Source organism: Panthera tigris, chromosome X, assembly GCF_018350195.1.
Source record: "Panthera tigris isolate Pti1 chromosome X, P.tigris_Pti1_mat1.1, whole genome shotgun sequence".
Taxonomy (NCBI): Eukaryota; Metazoa; Chordata; class Mammalia; order Carnivora; family Felidae; genus Panthera; species Panthera tigris.
Genome location: NC_056677.1, coordinates 13,323,332 through 13,346,671, shown reverse-complemented (window position 1 = coordinate 13,346,671; position 23,340 = coordinate 13,323,332). Strand labels below are relative to the sequence as shown.

The following is a 23,340-nucleotide window of genomic DNA, read 5'->3' as shown; positions in this document are numbered from 1 at the left end:
AGCAACAAATCCCCTAGATTCTCAACTTCTTCCTTGAACATTCCTTCTCTTGCCTTAATTCGGTGTTTCTCAATCCTGGCTGCACTTCAGAACCATGTGGGGAGCTTCTTAAAACTCCCAATGCCTGAGCCTCCTCCCTGGGGGTGGGACCCAGACATCAGTAGGTTTAAAGCTCACCCAGATGATTTCACTGTGCATAAGGGTGAGTACCCCTGGACTGACACCCTATGTTCTCCCTTCAGGGACTGCTCCCCCAACAGAACTCTCTTGTCAGGGGGCCTTTCTTCTCCCCCAGCTCTGGTACCACCGGGACTCAAGTGGGCAGGCCGCTGGTCCTCATTCCCACCTCTAAACACTAAATCTCTCTCCCCCAAAATCTAGCTTTCTACATTTCAGACAGTTCCTCAAACAAATGGGGATCTCTTGCATGCGTGTTTCTTTGCATTTGCTTTTTCTCTACAGTAATAGTCTGCATCCTTCGGCCATCAGAAAAGCAAAGTTCTCATTTAAAACTCACTTCACTGGTCATCTCAGCCCTTCCACGAAGCCCTCTCGGTCTAAGCTTAAGAGTATTGATCAAATGCTTCCTTCACAGTGCATCCATTCTGCAGTGCTATTTTAGTATTCATTGCATTGCCAACGAGAAGCACCTGCCGTTGTAAGAAATTCGTAGTATAAACAGGAAAATTGTGAGCACGTTAGTCTACAAAGAGCCCCAATTCATCAAATGTGGTGCTAATATAAAACTGGAAAGATTACCCCATGTACCAAAAAACCTCTTTTCTTTAGAAAGATTACTGCCATAAGAAATGTAGCATGGCATCAATACTATGAAACAGATTTAATTATTGGAGTACCAATCAGGCCCTTAGCAGAGAAGCAACCTACAGGGCAAGCCACTCCGCAGATGGCATTTTATTCAGTTTCTATGCAAAGCATGAGGTACCAAGTTTAACTCTCATTTTAACGCTGCTCCATATGAAACAGTTCACTCTAATTGCTGTTTAGTCATTTATGTTATGAATCAGTCTTTTAAAAAATTAATAAATAAACGTGTCACCTCCTCTGAGCAGAGCCAAAATACCATGCCCTGTCTCTAGCCCGTCCCCAGGAAAACACAGAACACAAACCATTTGATTCTTTATATAGTCACATGGTCCCTCTTGATCTTACCTATAGTACGAAAAATAAAAAGATCTGTTTCTTTGAATTTATTCCTTTTCTTAACTCCAGAGCCCCATTTGTATAACTTAATCCACATGTTCATATCATGATGGTGCTTAGTAGAAATAGGAGCCAGCGAAACTGCATTTTATGCTAAAAACCTATACCTTCTCCCTCTCACTTGACAAAAGACACACTTTTAGTGTATGTAGAAATGATCTATATATACCTTTGTGGGCACAGTTGCAAACATACAAGCGCTTTTCTCTTACATACTTAAAACCTCAAAGGGCATCACTGGCCACGAAGTTTTTTAAACAGTGTTCCTTTTTAGGGAACAGAATGTTTTCGTGTTTATTATAATCTAGTCTTGCCCATTTATCAAGTTAAATAATATGAAATTTTTAAATCAAAACCTTTCTATCTTATAAAATCTCTTCTCAGAGCTACCAATAAATAAAAGATTTAAAATATAACCAAGCTTCCTTGTTTTCTCCCCTAGGTACTACAGTTTAAGCCTCATAAAAATGAGTCTGTAGTTAAGTACTGTATATATATTTTTTCCCAAAATCAAGCCAATTGTCCATATATAACAAGGAACACTCAAAAAATGTGTTTAACAGAGCAAAAGACAAATTCAGAGTGCTTAAGATTTGCTGTAATAAAGCTTGCTGCGAAGTGGTAAAAATGACCTCATGAGAGAGTAAGCAAGAAGGAACAGAAAAGCAAATAAGAAAACACAACAAAGTGAAAACATGACAATCTGAAACCCGAAGCTAATGTGTAGTAAACTTTATTTTGCATTTTCAATTCCTCTAGGGAAAACTATTCACCTAAGTATAAAAATTTAACTTCAATCACATAATATAGAGAGGAGGTGACAGATTAAAGAGGTTTGGAAATGTTCTTACCACTACTCTAAGGCTGGTGTATGTTTCCTAACAACCAAGCCCTCAGGATATTGATAAGTATTTTATAAATAAAGAGGTGAATGGTCACAATCACTAGGAAATCGCAAGCTTTACCAAATTTGACCAGGTTTCTTTACTGTAGAATTTCAAACCCTTCAATGAGCCCATTCGCACCGCGAACCTCCCTAAGTGGGTACCGAGGCCACATCCTGCAAATCTGTCTTACCACAGAGCCCTATGAACGTCTCCCAGAAGACTACTTTATCACAAGCAGTTCGGGAAAGACTAGAATATACAGGTGCCCCATCCAAGTGGTTAGGGGACTCTCTCCCAGGGCCATTAGGAATTTGACACTGCACAAAGACTAAATACAATCATGTGTTCAGTACCCAGGATTTCCTCTGTTGAATGTATGTGTCCCACTTACAGAGGAGGACAGGGGGAGAGCAGGGGGAGGTCAGTAGCAAAGGGATTTTCTGCCTGCAATTCTTACACACCTGTTTCTGCAGTCTGAAATCTCCATAGTTAGGCAGCTGAGTTGGAGGCCTGGGCTGAGCACTGTGCTTACTGTTTACCCTTAGATGGGAAATCTGGTAGACAAAGAAGCAGTCTCGTTCATTAACAGTGACTTGAGAATTCCCAGCCCCCCATCAGATCCTCAGTCACTAAGCCCCAAGGCAGGCAGGAAGCCCACTCAAGCAGGTCAGGTGAGGCCCGATGATAGCAGCAACACATTTCACAACCGGGAAATAACTGCTGTCACATGTGCGGTAGAAGATAAGGAGGTTGGTCACAAAAGCCCTTTCAGACAAGTCTTCCACGCATTCATCCAGGCGGCTCCCAAGCCCCAGTTTGAAACCAGCAGCTGGTGGGTAACCGCCTCCAGAATGCCCACTCTTCTGTTTTGACAAAGTCCCGGTTTGCTATTGGTGCCAATCAGGAGCTTGATCTCATCTACGTCCTCCACAGGAAGACGGGGTGAAGGCCTTACCTGCCAATGCAACAGATCACCGTCTTACTGTATACGTACACATCGGCTTCAAGGATGGGGAGGACAGGGACGTTTAGGAGATGGACTCTGACCGGGGAGCTGACTCTATTCACTAGCTATGTCACCTTAGCTGACTTGCTTAACCCCTGTATGTTTCAATTTCCTCACCTGTATAAAAATAAAGCATATTAGCACCTACTTCATAGGAGTTTTGTGAAGATTAAATAATGCGCTGAGAGCACTTAGCACAATAGGTGCTCGATAAACGGAACTAATAATTTAAATGAGCAGAAATTGTAAGCAGGGAAAAGCTCGGAATGGAACTAAAGCTTGCTATTAGATCTAAATGAGTATTTGTTGGCTGATTAATCAACAGGTCTTAGAGCCAATCCTGGAGCGTTGGAAAGGGGGTTCTCGTTCGTTTCTATGTGAGTCAGGAAGAACAGGGCTTTTTATTACCCTTCAGACTGAGGCAGGAAAGCAGGACCTCACTGTATTTGCACCTCAAGGTTGAGTGGATGCTAAAGATGATCTAATTCTCTAAAAGAAGGACACGCAAATGTTAAAAGTGGCTTCAGAGACTCAGCGAATCCTAAGATGTGGCATACGGAAAGATATGCTCTGGGCAGCATTTTCTGCCGAAAGTTAGAGAGGGCCTTTAAAGGCAGAAAGTTTCTTCAGCAGCAGTTAACAAAAAGGAAGGACCCGTGGTGCCCTTTACCGCATTCCGCAGATTTGCTGCTTCCTTCTCATTTCCAATTCTACGAGCAGTGTTGATGAATAAGGCCATAGCAGCACATAAAAATAAGGCAGAATGAATTCACAGGCGAAACAGATTTTGGTGACACACTCTCCCAACTCCTGATGTTTCAGCTTATTATTCCAAAGGAAGATACCAACCTAACGAAAGCACTGTAGGCTCAAACCACAGCTCTAACACCACGGTGATGGCCATTTATTTTTAGTTTATGCAGAATTCACACAGCTCCTAAAACATGATGAAAATATACACACCCAGACTGTACATACTATACAGAAAAACCATGTCCCCCACCCCCAAAGCCAAAGGTGAACCAATACACATTTGTTTGGTTGCCTATTGAGGGAACTTCCACTTTTCTACATGAGGTTGAGGGACTGGCTAGATAAGAAGAAATTCAACCGCTCTCTCCTCTCTTTGTCCAGATGTCATCTTGGGAATGTGACCAGCCAGTTCTGTGGCTATCAACCCTTGCCAAGGAAGCACAGTGATAGGACCACTTCCCTAGTACCGAACAGTTCACAGAAATCAACTTCTGTCTCCTACCTGTGATGGACAAGGTCTTGGAGGGAGCGCAGGCGGCGGAGGTAACAATCCTGACTTAGTAGCTGAAAAGAAAAACACATACTGTTAAGAATTCCCAAACACAAAACAAATACCCCTCCACTTCTTAACTAGGAATAGCAATTGCAGTTAACATGTTTAAGTTATTAAAATCCATCTGAAGGCTTAATTTAAAAAAAAGCACATGCTATTTCTAATCCCTTTTTCATGTGGATCCTACCTTCTCCAAATCCAATTATTTATATAGGCTGTTGTGATTAAGACCATATAAAACAGTAAGGAAAAGACACCTTTTGATCAAAGCACTGGAACCCAGCACGGGAAAGGCGGTCAATCCCTCATTATTCTGATGTTAATTATTTAGTTTCAAATCATCTAGGCCCTTAGGTTTCTCTAACATGTCTCCCTCTCTCCCGGCCATTACACTGCTCATTAGCTCAGCAAGGAGGCTACAGAAACGAAGGGAGCCAGAGTTCCCGTGATGCAGCTCTACTGCCCTGTAAACGAGTAGGTCTGACAGCAGCAGGGGACGCTGGAAGAGACGGACTAAAATGATGTTTACAGACCCTTCAAAGATCTCAATTGCCTTTTCTCTCCCTGATCCTTATTAGCAGAAATAAGAAAATCTGTTTCTAAAATAATCTGGCCCCATTTGAAGGATGTTTTGAACGGAAGTTTCAGTCTAATTTTTTTTTAATTTTGTGAGATCTAGAGAAAATTTGAGTTAAGCCAAGAATGTCTGAATTATAACTTAACAATGAAAATAAACATCTGCTAGTGAATTATAAATCAAGTCCATAATCACACACAAGAAATAACTTTATTATCACACACTGGCAAGTTAAACCATATTCTTTACAAACTCCTTTAAAAAGCACACTGTGTTCTATATAACCGTACACAGCTTATTGGCAATTCTATATGTGTGCTAATATTTGGACAATTTTCTGTGACTTAAAAATAAATCATAGCAATGTGCCAAGAACATAAAAGTTTTTTGTAAATCACTTTTGATCTGACCTAGCTAGACCAGACATGCCCAAAGATGGAGTTTGGGGCTTTCCACAAAGGTAACTTAAGAGTAATTTCACAGAGATTTGCATTCTGAGCCAGGGCAGAGATATGGTACAACCATGTGGGTCCACCAATGACCTCTCTCAATCTGTCTCTCATTAAAATTTATGAAACACATCAGCGGGTCAAAACTCCAGTGGTGGTAAGACCTTGGACAGTCTTCAATAACAAAGCGTGTAGCAGCAGAAAAACAAAAGCCTCAGGAATTATCCATCTCAGGGTCCCAACTCTAAAGGTCCTCAGGATTGGGCCTTTAAATTACCGGTTTCTTTTAAAACAAAACTTGAAAAATCTACACGTGCTTTTAAAGGAAAAGCCTTGCACCAGAACAAACTGTGTGTTAAAAATCACCCTTTATTAACAAAAGAGGCCTAAGAATCGATAAGCCGCTTAATTAAACTTCTGCTTCCAGCCAAGAGGGAGTAACAAAGACCAGATTTATCCTCCCATTTGAAACAGCCAAAAACAAACACGTTTTTTATATGAAACAACAGTTTTCAACACTAGAACAAAACACAGAAAACGACAGTTTTCAAGACACTAGGAAACCAAGCAACAAAAGACAGTGATCCCTGAGAGGCAGGAAACCAAGCAGGTGAGTTGTGGGTCTCACTGTTCCCACTTAGTGTACTCGGATACAGGACCTACACATCATATTCAGGTCTGGTGCAGTTCATTTGTGCTATTTTTTAATTAAAAAAACAAATGCCCTATCTTTATAAAAGATGGTATGAGGGTGTTTCTGCATATACTTTTGGATAAAATCGTATCACCTACAAACATGAACAGTAATTCTGTTGCCTCTTTTCAGTACCTTTACCTATTTTGTGTTTTTTATCTTACCTGGCAAGAACATCTACTATAAAGTTGACTTGTAATGATCATATGGGCATTCTTACCTTCTTTTGATCTCAAAGGTAAGGCTGTCACTATTTCACCATTAGTATGGTACTTTCCATAGGTTTCTTGTAGAAATGCTACAACGAATTATGAAAATTCCCACCTGTTGAGATTTTTTTATAATTTGTTGATGATTTTTAACCAAAGTTGCATCTCCATCCACTGAGATGATGGTATGATTTTTCCCCTGATAATTAGTTAATATGATAAATTACATTATACATGTTTAAATGCGAAAGCACCCTTGCCAACCTACGATAATCCCAACTTGGTCAGGTTTTTAGATCTGCTAGATTTAGTTGGCTAATATTGTGCTTAGGATTTTTGCCAACCATATTCATAAATGAGACTGTGATCAGTAAGTCTCCTTTCTCATGTAGTTGTCTGTTAGGCCTGATTCAGCCAGAAAATGTTCCCCATGTGTGCTCGGGAACAGGCTGTGTAAGATTGAAGATTGTTTTTGTTGCTAATGTTGGATGTCAGGTACAACTTGCCAGCAGAACTATCTGGGCCTGAAGTTTTGTTTGAAACAAGATTTTTAATGATTTCATTTCTTTAATTGTTACAGGATTATTCAGACTTTATAATTCTTAAGTCAGTTTTGAGAAATTTTATTTTTCTAGACATTTATTGTCTAAATGCTCATATTTATTGCCATAAAGGAACTCTTACGCCCTCCTCTACTCATCTTTTTTTTAATGTTTTATTTATTTTTGAGACAGAGAGAGACAGAGCATGAACGGGGGAGGGGCAGAGAGAGAGGGAGACACAGAATCGGAAGCAGGCTCCAGGCTCTGAGCCATCAGCCCAGAGCCCGACGCGGGGCTCGAACTCACGGACTGCGAGATCATGACCTGAGCTGAAGTCGGACGCTTAACCGACTGAGCCACCCAGGTGCCCCAACTCATCTTAATCTCCATGCACCTAACTTTTGTTTTTGATTCCTCATACTATTTGTATCATCACTCTACTTTCCCTTCACTGAGCTCACTTGACATTTGACCATTTTATTACTCTTTAAAAAAAAAAAAAAAAAAAAACTTGGGGCACCTGGGTGGCTCAGTCGGTTAAGCGTCTGACTTTGGCTCAGGTCATGATCTCGCAGTTTGTGAGTTCAAGCCCCGTGTCGGGCTCTGTGCTGACAGCTCAGAGCCTGGAGCCTGCTTCAGATTCTGTGTCTCCCTCTCCCTCTGCCCCTCCCCCTCCCCCACTCTCTCTGTCTCTCAATAATAAATAAACGTTAAAAAAATTTAAAAAAAACTTTCCTGAGCCTCTGTATTGCCTGCCTTCTTTGTTTCATTAATGTCTGTTCATCTTGCATTTTCTTTCTTTAGGCTTATCCTATTGTTCTTTTTCTAGCGTAAAAACAGTTGCCGAGCTCAATTTCCAGTGTTTCTTCTTTTCTAACATAAGCATTTAGCGTTACAAATTTTCTTCCAAGAATCACAGGTTTTTGATATGTTCTCATTCAGTTTTACAACTTTCCTAATTTCCATTACAATCTCTTTTATGATAGTACCTTCCGTTTGAAATTCATCCTTTAGAATTTCTTTCATTGAGCGTCTGTTAGTAGCAAGCTTACTCCGTTTGTGGGACTGAAAGTCTTTACTTCACCCTCATTCTTAAGAGATTATTTCCCTGGGTCTAGATTCTAGATAGACAGCTACTTTCTCACAGCACATTAAAAATAACATTTCGCGGTCTTCCGGCCTCTATTGCTGCTGCTGAGGAGTCAGGTGTCCATAGAATCGTTTTTTGCTAAGTAGTCGGTCTTCTCTGCTTGTGGTGCTCTGCAGTACTGAACCTGACGCTGAGTCTGCCTAGTTCTTCATCTTCTTTTTCTTTCAACACCTACTGAGCTTCACTGGAATTTCTAAACCATGTGGCACCCCGTTCATTCTGGGAAACTCTGAGTGATTCCTCAAATACTGTCTTTCTGCCAGTTTCTCTACCTCTCCTTCTGGAGCTCTTTGTCTAAACTGTGCTGTGTTCTGGATAATTTTCTAATATCTACTGTTCCATTGACCAATTCCCTCTTCAGCTGCGCTTAATGTCCTGTTAATCCTGTCTTTAGGTTTATTTCAATGACTGTTTCATTTCTAGTTCTATTTGATCTTTTTTCAAAGGGGTTTTTTTCATTTTTATAATTTCTTGGCTATGTACTCATTTTCTCCATCTCCTTTTTTCCCCAAATTATTAAACATATTTATGTAACAGTGTGTGTCTGATAATCCCACAATCTGAGGCCCTTGTATTTGCTACTATTTTGCTGCTCCTGCTATCTATTTCTCCTACTGGTCTATTTCCTAGAGTGCCTGGCAACCTTTGACTCTAAATGCATATCCCTTGAAACTTTACCTGAAGAAATACTTTGGGCTCTGTGTGGAAAGTGGGTTCCTTCTCTACCGTCTGCCAGAACCAGAAACTTGAAGGCACTTACCAACTTGGGATCACTTTAAACTATAATCTTGGCCTGATACTGTGTAAGATTCCTAGTTTCTTTACTATCCTGAAATTTATTAAATGCCCCATATAAGACTTTTGAGTATAGATAGTAGCTTGAATATGTACAACTAATCTCACTCTTACCTCATTAACAGTGAAAAGAACTGTTTAAACTTTCTTGTTTAAATTTGAAACTAGGAAAAGAGATGAGTGGCTGATGCCTAAATCAGCAGTAGAGAAAGCAGAGACTAATCAATTTGTACCACACAAGCCCCTCAGTTTTCAAGAATCAGTGACATCAAACTCCTCAGGAAGTAGGGGTAAAATGAAGAAAGCAATAAAAAATAAACAAAATTAACTAACAGTTGAATCCTACTTCCTACCCTTTAGAAGGGCATACCTTCACAATACCCTTGAAGATCAGGTTCCAGCTATACCTCATGCAGCTTTTGGCTTCAGCATCCCTGCTCCTGTGGTCCCCTCTACCTGTAGTATCCATGCCCTACCCCTACTTCACCTTAATAGCTCAGAATATAGTAGGTATCCAACAAATATCTATTTGAACTAATCTAAGAACTACAGGACCATGATCCATCAGAGCAGTTAGATCCTAAGATATTTCTCCCACATTCTGCATATTTGCAGCATGTTTCCCACTCCAGCAAAAGGCTAGAAATATTTTTCTTCTCCAGGGAGGACACCTGGCCGAGATGAAGGCATGAGGCCATACTGAAAACAGGGGGATCTAATAAATATATGAATTCTGGATGCTGAGACTTCCAACCCAATTCCTCTCTGCTCTCAAACTTCTGTATCCAGAGACTGAAAGAAGTGCTCCAGGGAACTGGACCAGCCAAGAAGGAAGATCTAGATACCAACATTCAGAGATCTCCAACAAGTCATATCATTCTACCATGAAACCCAAAGGTGGCAAGTCCTATCCATTTACCCGTATAGTCCAATGAGCTTTTTCACCACCTTTATTTTGTCTTTAAGTTTATTTATTTTGAGAGAGAGGGAGAAAGAGAGAATCCCAAGTAGGCTCCACATTGGCAGTGCAGAGCCCGATGTGGGGTTCAATCCCACAAATCGTGAGATCATGACCTGGGCCAAAACCAAGTATCAGACACTTAACCAACTGAGCCACCCAGACACCCCTACCCCTTTTCTTAAATAGAAACAGATGATGAAGTATTATCAGATAGCTGCAGAAAATTTCTAATCTAAGAGCAGTAAGAATAGAAAAAATTAATCTAAAGAGACAGAGTAGATCTATATTAGGAGAAAAAATTTAATGTATATTAGTATCATCATAACAATCATTCAGTTTATTCCAGAAATATTTAAACATTTACTATGTGTCAGGCATTGTTCAGAGTGCTGGGAAAACATCAGTGAAAAAAAAACAGGAAAAAAGGCCTACCCTCATGAATCTTTATTCTACTGAGAAGACAGATAATGGGGTGGAAGTAAGGAATGAAATTTCTAAGAGTCATTAGGGAAATCCTCAGTAAAAGGTAAGAGAGATTATTTGCAAAGACGAAATACTCAGATGCTATTGAAAAAAAAACCAGTCAAATAATTAAAAAGAGCACCTGGAAATTAAAAACGTGAGAGCAGAAATGGAAAGCTTAATAGAAAGGTTCAAAGATAATATAAGGATATCTTAAAGAAAGTAGGATAACATCCAAATAAAAGTTCCACAAAAAGAGAGTAAATAGCTGGCATAAAAAGAGACACTCAGATCAATGGAACAGAATAGAGAACCCAGAAATGGACCCACAAACGTATGGCCAACTAATCTTTGACAAAGCAGGAAAGAATATCCAATGGAATAAAGACAGTCACTTTAGCAAGTGGTGCTTGGAAAACTGGACAGCAACATGCAGAAAAATGAACCTGGACCACTTTCTTACACCATACACAAAAATAAACTCAAAATGGAATAAAGACCTAAAGGTAAGACAAGAAGCCATCAAAATTCTCAAGGAGAAAGCAGGCAAAATCCTCTTTGATCTTGGCCGCAGCAACTTCTTACTCAAGACGTCTCTGGAGGCAAGGGAAACAAAAGCAAAAATGAACTACTGGGACCTCATCAAAATAAAAAGCTTCTGCACAGTGAAGGAAACCATCAGCAAAACTAAAAGGCAACTGACAGAATGGGAGAAGATATTTGCAAATGACATACCGGATAAAGGGTTAGTATCCAAAATCTACAAAGAACTTATCAAACTCAACACCCAAAAAAACAAATAGTCCAGTGAAGAAATGGGCAAAAGACATGAATAGACACTTCTCCAAAGAAGACATCCAGATGGCCAACCGACACAGGAAAAAAGGCTCAACATCACTCATCATCAGGGAAATACAAATCAAAACCACATTGAGATACCACCTTACACCTGTCAGAATGGCTAACATTAACAACGCAGGCAACAACAGATGTTGGCAAGGATGAGGAGAAGAGAATCTCTTTTGCATTGCTGGTGGGAATGCAAACTGGTGTAGCCACTCTGGAGAACAGTATGGAGGTTCCTCAAAAAATTAAAAATAGAACTACCCTACGACCCAGGAATTGCACTACTAGGTATTTATCCAAGGGATACAGGTGTGCTGTTTTGAAGGGGCACATGCACCCTCATGTTTATAGCAGTACTATCAACAATAGCTAAAGTATGGAAAGAGCTCAAATGTCCATCGATGGATGAACAGATAAAGAAGTTGTGAGATATATATATATATATATATATATATACACACACACACATACACACACAATGGAGTATTACTTGGCAATCAAAAGGAATGAAACCTTGCCATTTGCAACTATGTGGATGGAACTAGAGGGCATTATGTGAAACAAAATTAGTCAAAGACAAGTATCATATGACTTCACTCATATGAGAACTTTAAGACACAGAACAGATGAACATAAGGGAAGGGAAGCAAAAATAATATAAAAACAGGGAGGGGGACAAAACATAAGAGACAAATATGGAGAATAAACAGAGGGTTCCTGGGGGGGTTGTGGGAGGGGGGATGGGCTAAACGGGTAAAGGGAATTAAGGAATCTACTCCTGAAATCATTGTTGCACTATATGCTAATTTGGATGTAAATTTAAAAAATAAAATTAAAAGAAAGAGAGAGAGAGAGAGAGAGAGAGAGAGAGAGAGAGAGAAAGAGAGAGTAAATAGCAGGAAAAAAAAATCACCTAGTCCAAGAAAACTTCCTAGAAATGAAGAATACGAGTTTCTAAATTAAAAGAGCCCAGAGTGCCCAGGACAACGGAAGAAAACAGACCCAGGGCAAGGCACATGGATATGAAATTTCAAAATAAAAGATTCTACAAGTTTCCTGCAGGGGGTGGAAGAGGAGGGGAGGCTGCATCCAAAGGATCAAGAGTCCAAAAGGTTTTAGACTTTTAAGATACCACTGGAAGCTAGAATTCATTGGAACAATGCCATGAAAATTCTGAAGAAAACTGATTTCCATCTGATGGCTTTCCCCAAAAGAGCAGCCTGCATGATGGTTCAAGTAAAGGTATTTTTAGACATTCAGGGTCTTATATTGAGCTCCATGCACCCTTTCCAAGAAACTACTCAAGGATGTGTTCTACCAAAGCAAGAGAGTAAACCAAGAAAGAGCAAAAGATGAGAACAGGATAAAAGAGATCCAACATGGGAGAAAGAAGAAAATCCTTGGATGACACAGATGGGGGATGCCATGATGAAAACTAAGTATGAGGCACAGAAGACAATCACTCTACATTTCTTCAAACAGATGAAACTAATACCTGTGTCAGAATTTCATAAAAGGAACTTTAGAAAATTGAGAGAGTCTGCAGTTGATTCAGGGCCAAGTACATTGAAAAGAAACAAGTTGATTATTCACTCCAAAGCCAACAAAAATCTGTCCAAGTAAGAAAAGTCAGTAATTTACTATATGGCTTACATAGCCATAATACTACCCTAAATACTACTGATCTAACCAAAATTCTAATATAACTGTACTGGGAAGGTGAAAGAGGAAAAAGATGCTAGAAAGGGAAGGCAGTAGATGATGACTAAAACTGGAAAGTCAACAAGAGGTTATACAAATATGTTATTTTGCAGTGTGAATACCAAAAGAATATAAAAAACTCTGTAGCAGAGTATATTCTCTCAAGTCTTGAGATTCATCAATAGCCTTGGAGGTACTTCCCAGACTTCAGTGTGTCCCCTCAATTCAGCACGGAGCCCTGGGCCTTCCCTTCCACCATATCAGGATACCAGCTGAGATTATTCACTTTTCCAGCTTTTTCCCTCTCTTTCCAGAAGTCATGTCCACTGACCCTCAATCAAGAGAAGGTGAAACTAAGAGCACCCACTCACTTTACTTCACTCCAGATTTGGAGTATCAATAAGAAATCTCAAGATTTGCCTACTTGCACACACAACTTCTAGAAGGAGGCAGGCAGAGTCAAGAGTGCGCCCAAAGCCTCGGGTTTCCCCTTAGCTGCCATTCTTTCAAAAAAAAAAAAAAAAAGGCATGAGCTCCTGCATCTTTGCCTATTTGGTTCCTGCTGAAAAATCTCTTCTTCGTGTTTATGACCGTGTTCATTTCCTTTAACAATAAGTGATATTAATCTAGGTTCATTGTACCAATTTTAAATCCAGTTCATCTTTTTATCTCCCACAGCACCTAAACACACTGCCTTGTGCATAGTAAGTATTCACATGGTGCATGAATAACTGAAACTGAATTTAGTAAAATAATCTCCTCTTATAATAGTTTCAGTCCATTCATGACCTTAAATTGGATTCAAGTATTTTATCCAGCATGTCCTAATCAATTTTAAAGAGAGAAAATGTATACCTTCATGCAAAGTGAAACTGGAAAAATACTTTGGCTGAGTAATCTAGCACACACATGCAAAAGATGACAACGTACCTGTTAAGAGTAACACCTGCTTGCCCGGAAGGGAAGAGAAGGAAAGAAGAGGGGAGGAGAACACTTTTGATGCATACATTAAAAGCTACCATCCTCATGAAGCAACTGCAGGTTTATTCCTAAAATCTCACAGTTAACAGGTCGAACACCAGGTATCAGCAAGGCTCTGTCAAATCAAAAATTTTTTATAAGTTGGGGGGTGCCTGGCTGGCTCCGTCAGTTAAGCGTCCAACTCTTGATTTGGACTCTGGTCATGATCTCGCAGTCGTGGGATTGAGACCCACACCAGGCTCTGCGCTGGGCATGGAGACTGCTTAAGATTTTCTCTCTCCTTCTCCCTCTGCCCCTCTCCAGCTTGTGCGTGCTCTCTCCATCTCCCCCCAAAAAATAATTTTTGCATGTGTAATCAGAAAAAAAAATGATACCCAAATCCTGAAAACAAGATTTAAAAGTTCATAAAAGAAACTGCTATTTAATCCTAAACTCAAAAAACACATTAATAATTTCTGGTGTTTATTAATTTATTGAAAGATGTGCATTTTCTAACACTGATCTGCTGAATCTCAGGTTTCTAGTGTCTTCATCCCAAACTCTAACCTCTAAAATTCATCCTTTTATTATGCTAAGAAATTCCCAGACAGGGGCACCTGGGTGGCTCAGGTGGTTAAGTGTCTGACTTTGGCTCAGGTCACTATCTTGCAGTTCGTGAGTTCGAGACCCACTTGGGGCTCTGCGCTGATGGCTCAGAGCCTGGAGCCTGCTTCGGATTCTGTGTCTCACTCTCTCTCTCTGCCCTCCCCTGCTCACGCTCTGTGTCTCTCTCTTAAAAAGAAAAAAAGAAAAAGAAATTTCCAGACAAAATATTATTCATATATGTTACTATATATATACTAATTTCCTTCAGATTTTTACAAAGCCCCAAATCAATGACTTAATGAAAACGTGTTCCAAATTACTAAGTGCAAATAAAGCAGATGTGGCGTTGGATAGCTGCAAGGAACAGAAAGTCAATTCTTCAGGGGAGTGAAACTTGGAATAAGTTCAGCTGTGAAAAGGCCTCCCATCCCCCCAAACTAGGAATATTTTATGAAGAAAATAAAAGCATTCAAATGCCAAAGAAAAAGAAAACACTTAAAGGATGGAAAATGTTGAAAGGAGTCTACCAGTGGGACCAACACTTTTAAGTATCAATCAAGTAGAGTTAGCCATAAGCAAAGCTTCAAGGATTTCATCAGGAAGGACCATTCCTCTTCTTGGAGTCCATTAAAATGGCTATTTCTTTGTAATAGACAATGTACTTCCTTTCCTTTCTAATCATAAAAGCACGTGTGAGTCTATGCCTATCTCCTAATCACCCAGTTACACACAGTGATGGGTTCGTAGGTCACACACACCTATGAGTATGACCAAATATTTGCCAGGAGTACTCTTCCAACAAAATAGCTGCCTCGATCCACTGACGAGGCCCCATTTCCCCCTGAACACACAAGCTTATTAAATTCTCTATTCAACACAATTATCTTTCACCAATTCAAAGACAGGAATTTACACATGACTTGGAATTTTTCAACAGGGAAAATATTAATGACTGAGTTGGTTAAAAAGTAATGAGGTCAAATTCAATTCTTCCACTTTGCAGATGAGAAAATTAAGGACCAGAGAAGTAAAAGGACATCATGAAGGCTACTATGATGCAGCAATCAGTATCACATTTTGAACCCATAGGATAGGTAATGGTAAAGAGCACAAAGGTCACTGGGATAGGGGATAAACAGCTGGACAAGTGTTACTGTATATCCAGGGAACAAGCACGTCAGAAAGTTGTAAAGTAAGAAAAGTACCGCAACTTCAAGGAACTAAAAGGATGCTTCTGAATATGCAATATACCACAAACTCAGATAAATGTTAGACACGATCTAAAAATGTGTCACTGTAGCAAATATTTAGCCTCCTGAGTCATGTGATTACCTCTACACAAGACTACATATGACTCCCTTGCTTTAAAAAATATTCAGGGGCACCTGGGTGGGTGAGTCGGTTGAGTGTCTGACTCAGGATTTCAGCTCGGGTCATAACGCATGGTTAGTGGGATCGATCCCCACACTGGGCTCTGGACTGAGCTTGGAGCCTGCTTGAGATGCTCTCTCCCTCTCCTTTTGCCCCTCCCCCACTTTCACGTGCACGCACATGCTCTAAAATACAAAATATTCAGTGGAGTACTGTCATAAGGACATACAGATCAATAAAGAAAATGCAGAGTCCACAAACAAACCCTTATATTTACAGTCAAATGATTTTAAACAAAGGAGCCAAGGCAATTCAATAGGGAGAGATTTTCAGCAAATAGTGCTGGATATCCACGTACGGACAAATGAACTTCTACCCTTACCTCATATTACATACAAAAATTAAATCAAAATGAATCAGAGATAGAAGCGCTAACACTGTAACATTTTTAGGAAGGATGAGTAGAAATGCTTCAAGACCTGGGGTGAGGCAAAGATTCCTTAGATATAGGACACCAAAAGCATAATCTGAACAGGACAAAATTGATAAATTGTACTTTACTGAAATGTACAACATTTTTGCTTCAAAATATACCATTAAGAAAATGCAAAGACAAGTCACAAAATGAGAAAATGTATTTGCAAATCATGTATCTAATAAATGGCTTGTATGCAGAATATACAAAGAACTCCAGAATACAGAATTCAACAAGAAGAAGACAAACACCCAATTTAAAAATGGATAAATGATTTTAGCAGACATTTCACCAAAGAAGATATAGGAATCATTAGTAAGCACATGGAAAGATGCTCAACATCGTTAGTCATCAGGGAACAAGAAATCAAGAAATCAAAACCACAAAATGAAATACCACTTCCCATCTACTGAGATAGCTATAATTTTAAAAAATAGTAAGGTATTGGTGAAAATGTGAAGAAACAATAACTCTCGTACACCGGCTGGTGGAAATGTAAAATGGTATGGCCACTTTAAAAAATAGTTTAGCAGTTTCTTAAATTCACCATACACCAAGTAATTCCACTTGTAGGTACTATGCCAAGAGAAATGAAAACATATGTTCCCACAAAGACTTGCATGCAAGTGTTCATGGCAGCCTTATTCATAAAAGGTAAAAAGTATAAACTCAAATGTCCATCAAACTGAAGAATGGATAGACAAAATGTGGTATATCCATACAACGGAAAACTGTTCCACAATAAAAAAAATGAAATACTGATACATGCTACAACTTCGATGAACCTCAAAAACATCATACAAAATACAGAAAGCTAGACACAAAAGACCCCATAGTGTTATGATTTTATTTATATGAAATGTCCAGAAAAGGCAAGTCTATGGAAACTGGAGGTAGATTACTGGTTATCTGGGGCTGGGCATGGGTATTGACTGTAAACATGCATGAGGAATATTACTGGGGTGCTGAAAAGATTCTAAAACTGGAGTATAGTAACATCACAATTTGATAAATTTACCGGAAATCATGGAGCTGTACACTGTAAAACAGATGAACTTTATGGTCTGAAAATTACATCTCAATAGTTTTTTTAAAGCTAAGGGTGGGGGAAAAAAGTATAATTAATCATATGGGAGAGAGAACATAAACAAAATGGGCCATAGTTGACCACTGTTGAGACCAGGGATTCAGTACACTATTCCTTTCCTTTTTTATATATATTTAAAGTTGTTAGGATGCCTGGGTGGTTCTGTTGGTTAAGGTCAGACTCTTGCTTTCAGCTTAGGTCATGATCTGAGAAATCATGTGAAATTGGGCCCCATGTTGGATTCTGTGCTGAGAGTGCAGAGCCTGCTTGGGATTCTCTCTCTCCCTCTCTGTCCTTCACCCCCACCCCCACCACCACACGCACGCTCTCTCTCTCAAATAAATTTTAAAAAATAAAGTTGTTGATACTATATATGAGATATAAGATCTCCAAGTATTTATGAAGGCAAAACTTTTCTTTCCTGTCTAGCTAAAGAACCTCAGGAAATTGGCCCAACACTGTAAATCACATAAAAGAAAACACAGGAAAATACTATTAGTTTCTTGCATATAGTGGGCACCATATCTATTCTTCAATGTATCTCTTAACTTTAGGTGTATTATTACCTATAGAAAAATAATAAGGTGTGCTACCCAAATTAAATTAATATAGACTGCTTTCTCTGACACCAAATCTGCTACAACAAAGACCTGAACAAAGAGAATTCTGATGAAGAACAAAGCAATTACATTTCTGGATCTCAGCATCACTGCCTATAGTATGTGAGAGTTGGCCAAGATAACATTTAAGTTCTCTTTTAGCATTGACACTTTCTGATTCCAGAATTTGTTTGCCAGTTTTTTCCAGTAACTCCTTCTTACACCATGGGGTATGTGATACAGGTTAACTAGGTCCCAGATGAAAACACAGGAAGAGTTACGCAACAAAAACGCATGAGAATTAACTAAGCGGTAAAGATCAAGTTTCATTTCTTGAAACTTTGTGACAAGGTGTGACAAGGTGTGACAAGGTGAAAAAGGCCTTATCCATTAGAGATACATATAATGTATATATGAAAGTATACAATATCTGGCACTTGATCTGGGGATGGGGATTTTCTACTTTTACATAAATTTGAAGTTTTCCTTAATACAGTTTTTAACAGAGTAACCAGTATACAGAATATATACAAAAGAATGACAAAATTACCAGTACTGACAGGGATATATCTCCAAGAAATAATGACTTGCCTAAAAGCATTGGGGAAATATGTACAGTGTGATACCAATTATTTTAATGACAAAAAACATTAAATTGATATTATGAGTGGACTAGAAAATGTCAGAGGGATAGCGGGCTTGGTGGAGATGAGGTTAAGGAACAGATCTGTCTGCACTGTACACAGAACAAAAAATGTGTCTATTACTCAAATGAGTTTTATAAGCATTTTAACGTATATTTATTTTTGAGAGACAGATGGCAGGCAGGGGAGGGGCAGAGAGCGAGGAAGACACAAAATCTGAAGCAGGCTCCAGGCTCTGAGCTGTCAGCCCAGAGCCCGATGCGGAGCTTGAACCCACAGACCACGAAATCATGACCTGAGCCGAAGCCGGACACTTAACTGACTGAGCCACACAGGCGCCTCAATAAGCATTTTAAAAATAAAGGTCATACCTTTATCCGCATCCTCCAGGTATTCTAGTCCTGTTCTTTCCCACAGTCCCTTGTTCAAGCACTCAGCCAGCCAGGGAAAGCTGTAAAACCAGAGAGTCGATAGAAAAGAGAATGCATCCTGCCTAATTGCAGCACTAGCTGCCCCCTCACCTTGGCAAGCCTTTGTAAACCCTCTACAGGCACAAATCACAGCACTATGCTAGTAGAGAAACTTTCACATAACTATTGGAAAAGAAAAAAAAAACCTATATATAGCGGAAGGAACAGGAAACAGGAAAAAGAAGGACCAAGTGACACTATAGTGCAGCCAACACCTTTTACCTATCAACTACTGAGAAGTTCAAAAGGAAACCTTAATGCTGTCACTACAAATTCTTTCTTTTTAAGTTTACTTATTTTGGGGGGGGGGGGCAAGAGAAAGACAGGGAGAGAATCCCAAGCAGGCTCCATGCCACCAGCACAGAGCCCAATGGAGGGCTCGAACTCATGAACCATGAGAGCTCGAACTCACGAACCATGAGATCATGACCTGAACCAAAATCAAGAGTTGGATGCTTAACCAAATGAGCCACCCAGGTGCCCCTGTCACTACAAACTCTGAGTGTTACTTCTAATTTTTTTAAATGTTTTATTCATTTTTGAAAGGAGAGAGAGAGAGAGAGAGAGAGAGAGAGAGTGAGTGAGTCCCATGAGTGGAGGAGGGAGAGGGGCAGAGAGAGAGGAAGCAACAGAATACAAAGCAGGCTCCAGGCTCTGCGCTGTCAGCACAGAGCCTGACGCGGGACTCGAACCCATGGACCATGAGATAATGACCTGAGCCAAAGTCAGATGCTTCACTAACTGAGCCAGTCAGAGAAAAAGTACAATTGTATGCAAGCAGCCAGTTAATGATTCTTTAAATGTTTTCCAAACACTAAAAGGGATTTCCTCCATAATTTGTGGTAGCTGCAGGATTGCTTAAGCATTTAAAAGTCCAATAATGAGTATGCTGCCAAACTCATCATCTAAGTCAAGGATGTGTCCAGACAACTAAGAGACCAGTTAACAAGGTTACAAGATAGATCAATATGTAAAAACCCATTATATTTTGGGGCACGTAAGTGGCTCAGTCAGTTAAGCATCCGACTTAGGCTCAGGTCATGATCTCACGGTTTGTAAGTTCAAGCCCCACACTGAGCTCCACAGTGGGCTTCACGCTGACAGTATGGAGTCTGCTTGGGATTCTCGCTCTCTCCTGTTCTCTCCCTGCCCCTTCACCACCTGCACATGCTCTCTCTCTCTCAAAATAAATAAACTTAAAAAAATTATATTTCTATACACCAGCAATGAAGACTGAAAAAATGAAATTAAGAAAACAATTCCCTTTAAACTAACATCAAAATAAACAAAATACTTAACAATAAATTTTTTAAGTGTGAAACTTATATGTGAAAACTACAAAATACTGTTGAAAGAAATTAAAGACTTACATAAATGGAAATATATCCTGTGCTCATGAACTGTAAGACTTAATACTGTTAAGATGGAAAACATCATGTTGTAGACCATAAATGTGTACAATTTTTGTCAATTACTCTCATTATAAAGTTGGGGGAAAATATTGTTGAGACAGCAATACTAACCAAACTGATCTACAGAGTCAATGCAATCCCTACCAGATGCCCAGCTGCCTTTAATATAAATTGACAACCTGATCATAAATTTCATATGGAAATGCAAGGAACCCAGAATAACCAAAACAATCTTGAAAAAGAATAAAGTGGGCAGATTCACATGTCCCAATTGCAAAACTTACTACAATTCTGCAACAATCAAGACAGTATGGTGCTAGCTTAATGGAATAGAATTGAGAATCCAGAAATAAACCTTTATGGTCATGATCAGTTGATTTTTCAACAAGGGTGCCAGGAAAATTAAACAGGTAATTAATAGTTTTCTCAACAAATGGTACTGGAACAACTGGGTAGCCACATGCAAAAAAACAAAAAACAAAAAACAAAATTTGAACCCCTGCCTCACACCACATACAAAAAATCAACTCAAAATTGATCAGAGACCTAAATGTAAAAGTGAAAAATATCAAACTCTTAGAAGAAAAGAGTATTTGTGACCTTGAATTAAGCAATGATTTCTAAGATATGATACCAAAAGCACAAATGACAAAAGAAAAAATAAACTGGACTTCATCAAAATTAAAAGTTTCTGCACTTCAAAGGATACCATCAAAAGGTTGAAAGGACAACCCACAAACTAAGAAAATATTTGTAAATCATATATCTGAAAAGGGACTTGTATCCAGAATATATAAAGAACACTTACAAACTCAACAATAAGAAGACAAACAGCCCAATTTAAAAATGCGCAAAGATTTTAAAGAGACATTTCCCTAAAAATGGCGCAAATATGGCCAATAAGCACATGAAAAGATGTTCATCATTAGTCGTTAGAAAAATGCAAATAAAGGGGTGCCTGGCTGGCTCAGTCGGTAGAGCATCTGACTCTTGATCTTGTGATCATGGGTTCAAGCCCCATGTTGGGTATAGAGATTACTTTAAAATAATAATAGTAAAAAAAAAATGGAAATCAAAACCATGATAAGATAAAACTTCATGATGGCTAAAATAAAAACGACAGGCAATAACAAGAGCTTCAAGAATAAACTGCGGTCCTCACAGATTGCTAGTGAGATGGTAAACTGGTGCAACTACTTCGGTAGTTCCTTGAGATGTCCAACTTACAGTTACCGTACAACCCAGAAAGTTCACTCCCATGGATATCCATGAACTGATAAATGAATAAAATGTGCCATATTCATAGAATATTATTCATCCATAAAAGGAATGAAGTGTCCTACATGCTACAACATGCATGAACCTCGCAACCATTATATTAAATGAAAGAAGCCAGTTACAAAAGACCATATATTGCGTGATGCCACTAATATGGAATGTCCAGAACAGGCAAATTCATACAAACGGAAAGTATGTTAGAGGATGCCAAAAGCTGGGGAAAGAGGAAAGGGGAATGAAAAGGGGCTCCTAGTGAGCATGGGGTTTCTTTTTAGAGTGAGGAAAATGTTCTAAAACTGGATAATGCTGGTGGTTGCACAACAGTGTAAATCTACTACAAGCCACTGAATTGTATACTTTAAAAAGGGAGAATCTTAGGGGTGCCTGGGTGGCTCAGTCGGTTAAGCATTGAACTTTGGCTCAGGTCATGATCTCACTGTTTGTGAATTTGAGCCCTGCGTCGGGCTCTGTGCTGACGGCCCAGAGCCTGTAGCCTGCTTTGGATTCTGTGTCTTCCTCTTTCTCTGCCCCTCCCCTGCTCACGCGCTGTCTCTGCCTCTCTCTCAAAATAAAAAATATTTAAAAAAACTTTTTTAAAAAGGCGAATTTTATAGTGTGTGGATTTTATCTCAATAAAGCTTTGATTAAAAAAAATTGTCCAGACTGCCAAACTGAACCATTAAGCTGGATGTGTACTGCAGACCCAAAAGTTTGGGGGTGGGGCAGGAATCCCATACTCCTACTAGATTTTAAAAGAGAACCAAGTAGCACTCACATGAATGATACAATAAGGAAATCTATAAGGTCAAAGCTGTCTGTGTGAGCAAATTCATCCTTTGGAGAACTTGAACGGTTAAGTTGGTAAGACATATTGTATCTCTTCTTCCCAAGATGTTTACCTATTTCTCAAGTTGCAGAAAAATGTATTTGTTTGTAGGAAACCCCAGACAGACTCTTCTCAGATTGCCAACTAAAAAATACACCCCCATTCCAAGGTAAGAGAGAGCCATTATCACACTTTGCCCATCCGTAGATCTCACAATGGAGGCTAGAGGAAGTCCTCTAAAACTATTCCTCACTATTGGAAAGGCACTCAAAAGGAATCTGAAGAACCTATCAGAACCTTAAAGAATGACCTAAAATGCTTCTGTTATTTCAGGTGCATTCTAGGAAGTGGCAACAGATTGGTCATAAAAATACCCTGGATAGAGAATAGTAGGCAAGTTTGAGACAGGTAAACTCAGCCAGGAAGGACATTTCTGGTGCTCTCAGGTACCATCTGGTCACTGTGACTACGGAGTGAAAAGTAAAATTTTTAAATTATCGGGGTGCCTAGGTGGCTCAGTTAGTTGGACAGTCAGAAGTCCAACTTCAGCTCAGATCATGATCTTACGGTTCAGTTCATGAGTTTAAGCCCTGCATCGGGGCTTGCTGCTGTCAGTGCAGAGCCTGCTTTGGATCTTCTATCCCCCTCTCTCTCTGTGCCTCCTCCACTCATAACGCTCTCTCAAAAATAAATAAAACATTAAAAATAATAACATCTATATATGAGGCAAAATTTAAAAGATACAAGTGCAAAGGGGCACGTAGGTGGCTCAGTCAGTTAAGCATCCAACTCTTGATCTTGGC

The 23,340-nt window shown here is 39.4% G+C and overlaps 1 protein-coding gene and 1 non-coding gene across 6 annotated transcripts in view; one reads left to right on the top strand and one right to left on the bottom strand.

Annotated features, from left to right (window-relative positions):
• The window catches only part of REPS2 (RALBP1 associated Eps domain containing 2), a 211,506-nt gene that overhangs the window by 52,837 nt on the left and 135,329 nt on the right, over window positions 1-23,340 (bottom strand). For 3 of the 5 annotated variants that reach the window (XM_042973697.1, XM_042973699.1, XM_042973698.1), the window contains one exon: window positions 4,373-4,434. In XM_042973697.1, the coding sequence (XP_042829631.1) occupies window positions 4,373-4,434 (62 nt within the window). Of the gene's footprint in view, window positions 1-2,572; window positions 2,666-3,966; window positions 4,055-4,372; window positions 4,435-23,340 lie in introns of those variants that run through there. The other 2 variants (XR_006213346.1, XM_042973696.1) reach the window with 2 other exon arrangements.
• On the top strand, window positions 21,390-21,462 carry TRNAK-CUU. The gene has a single exon. It is a non-coding gene; the product is annotated as a tRNA-Lys (tRNA).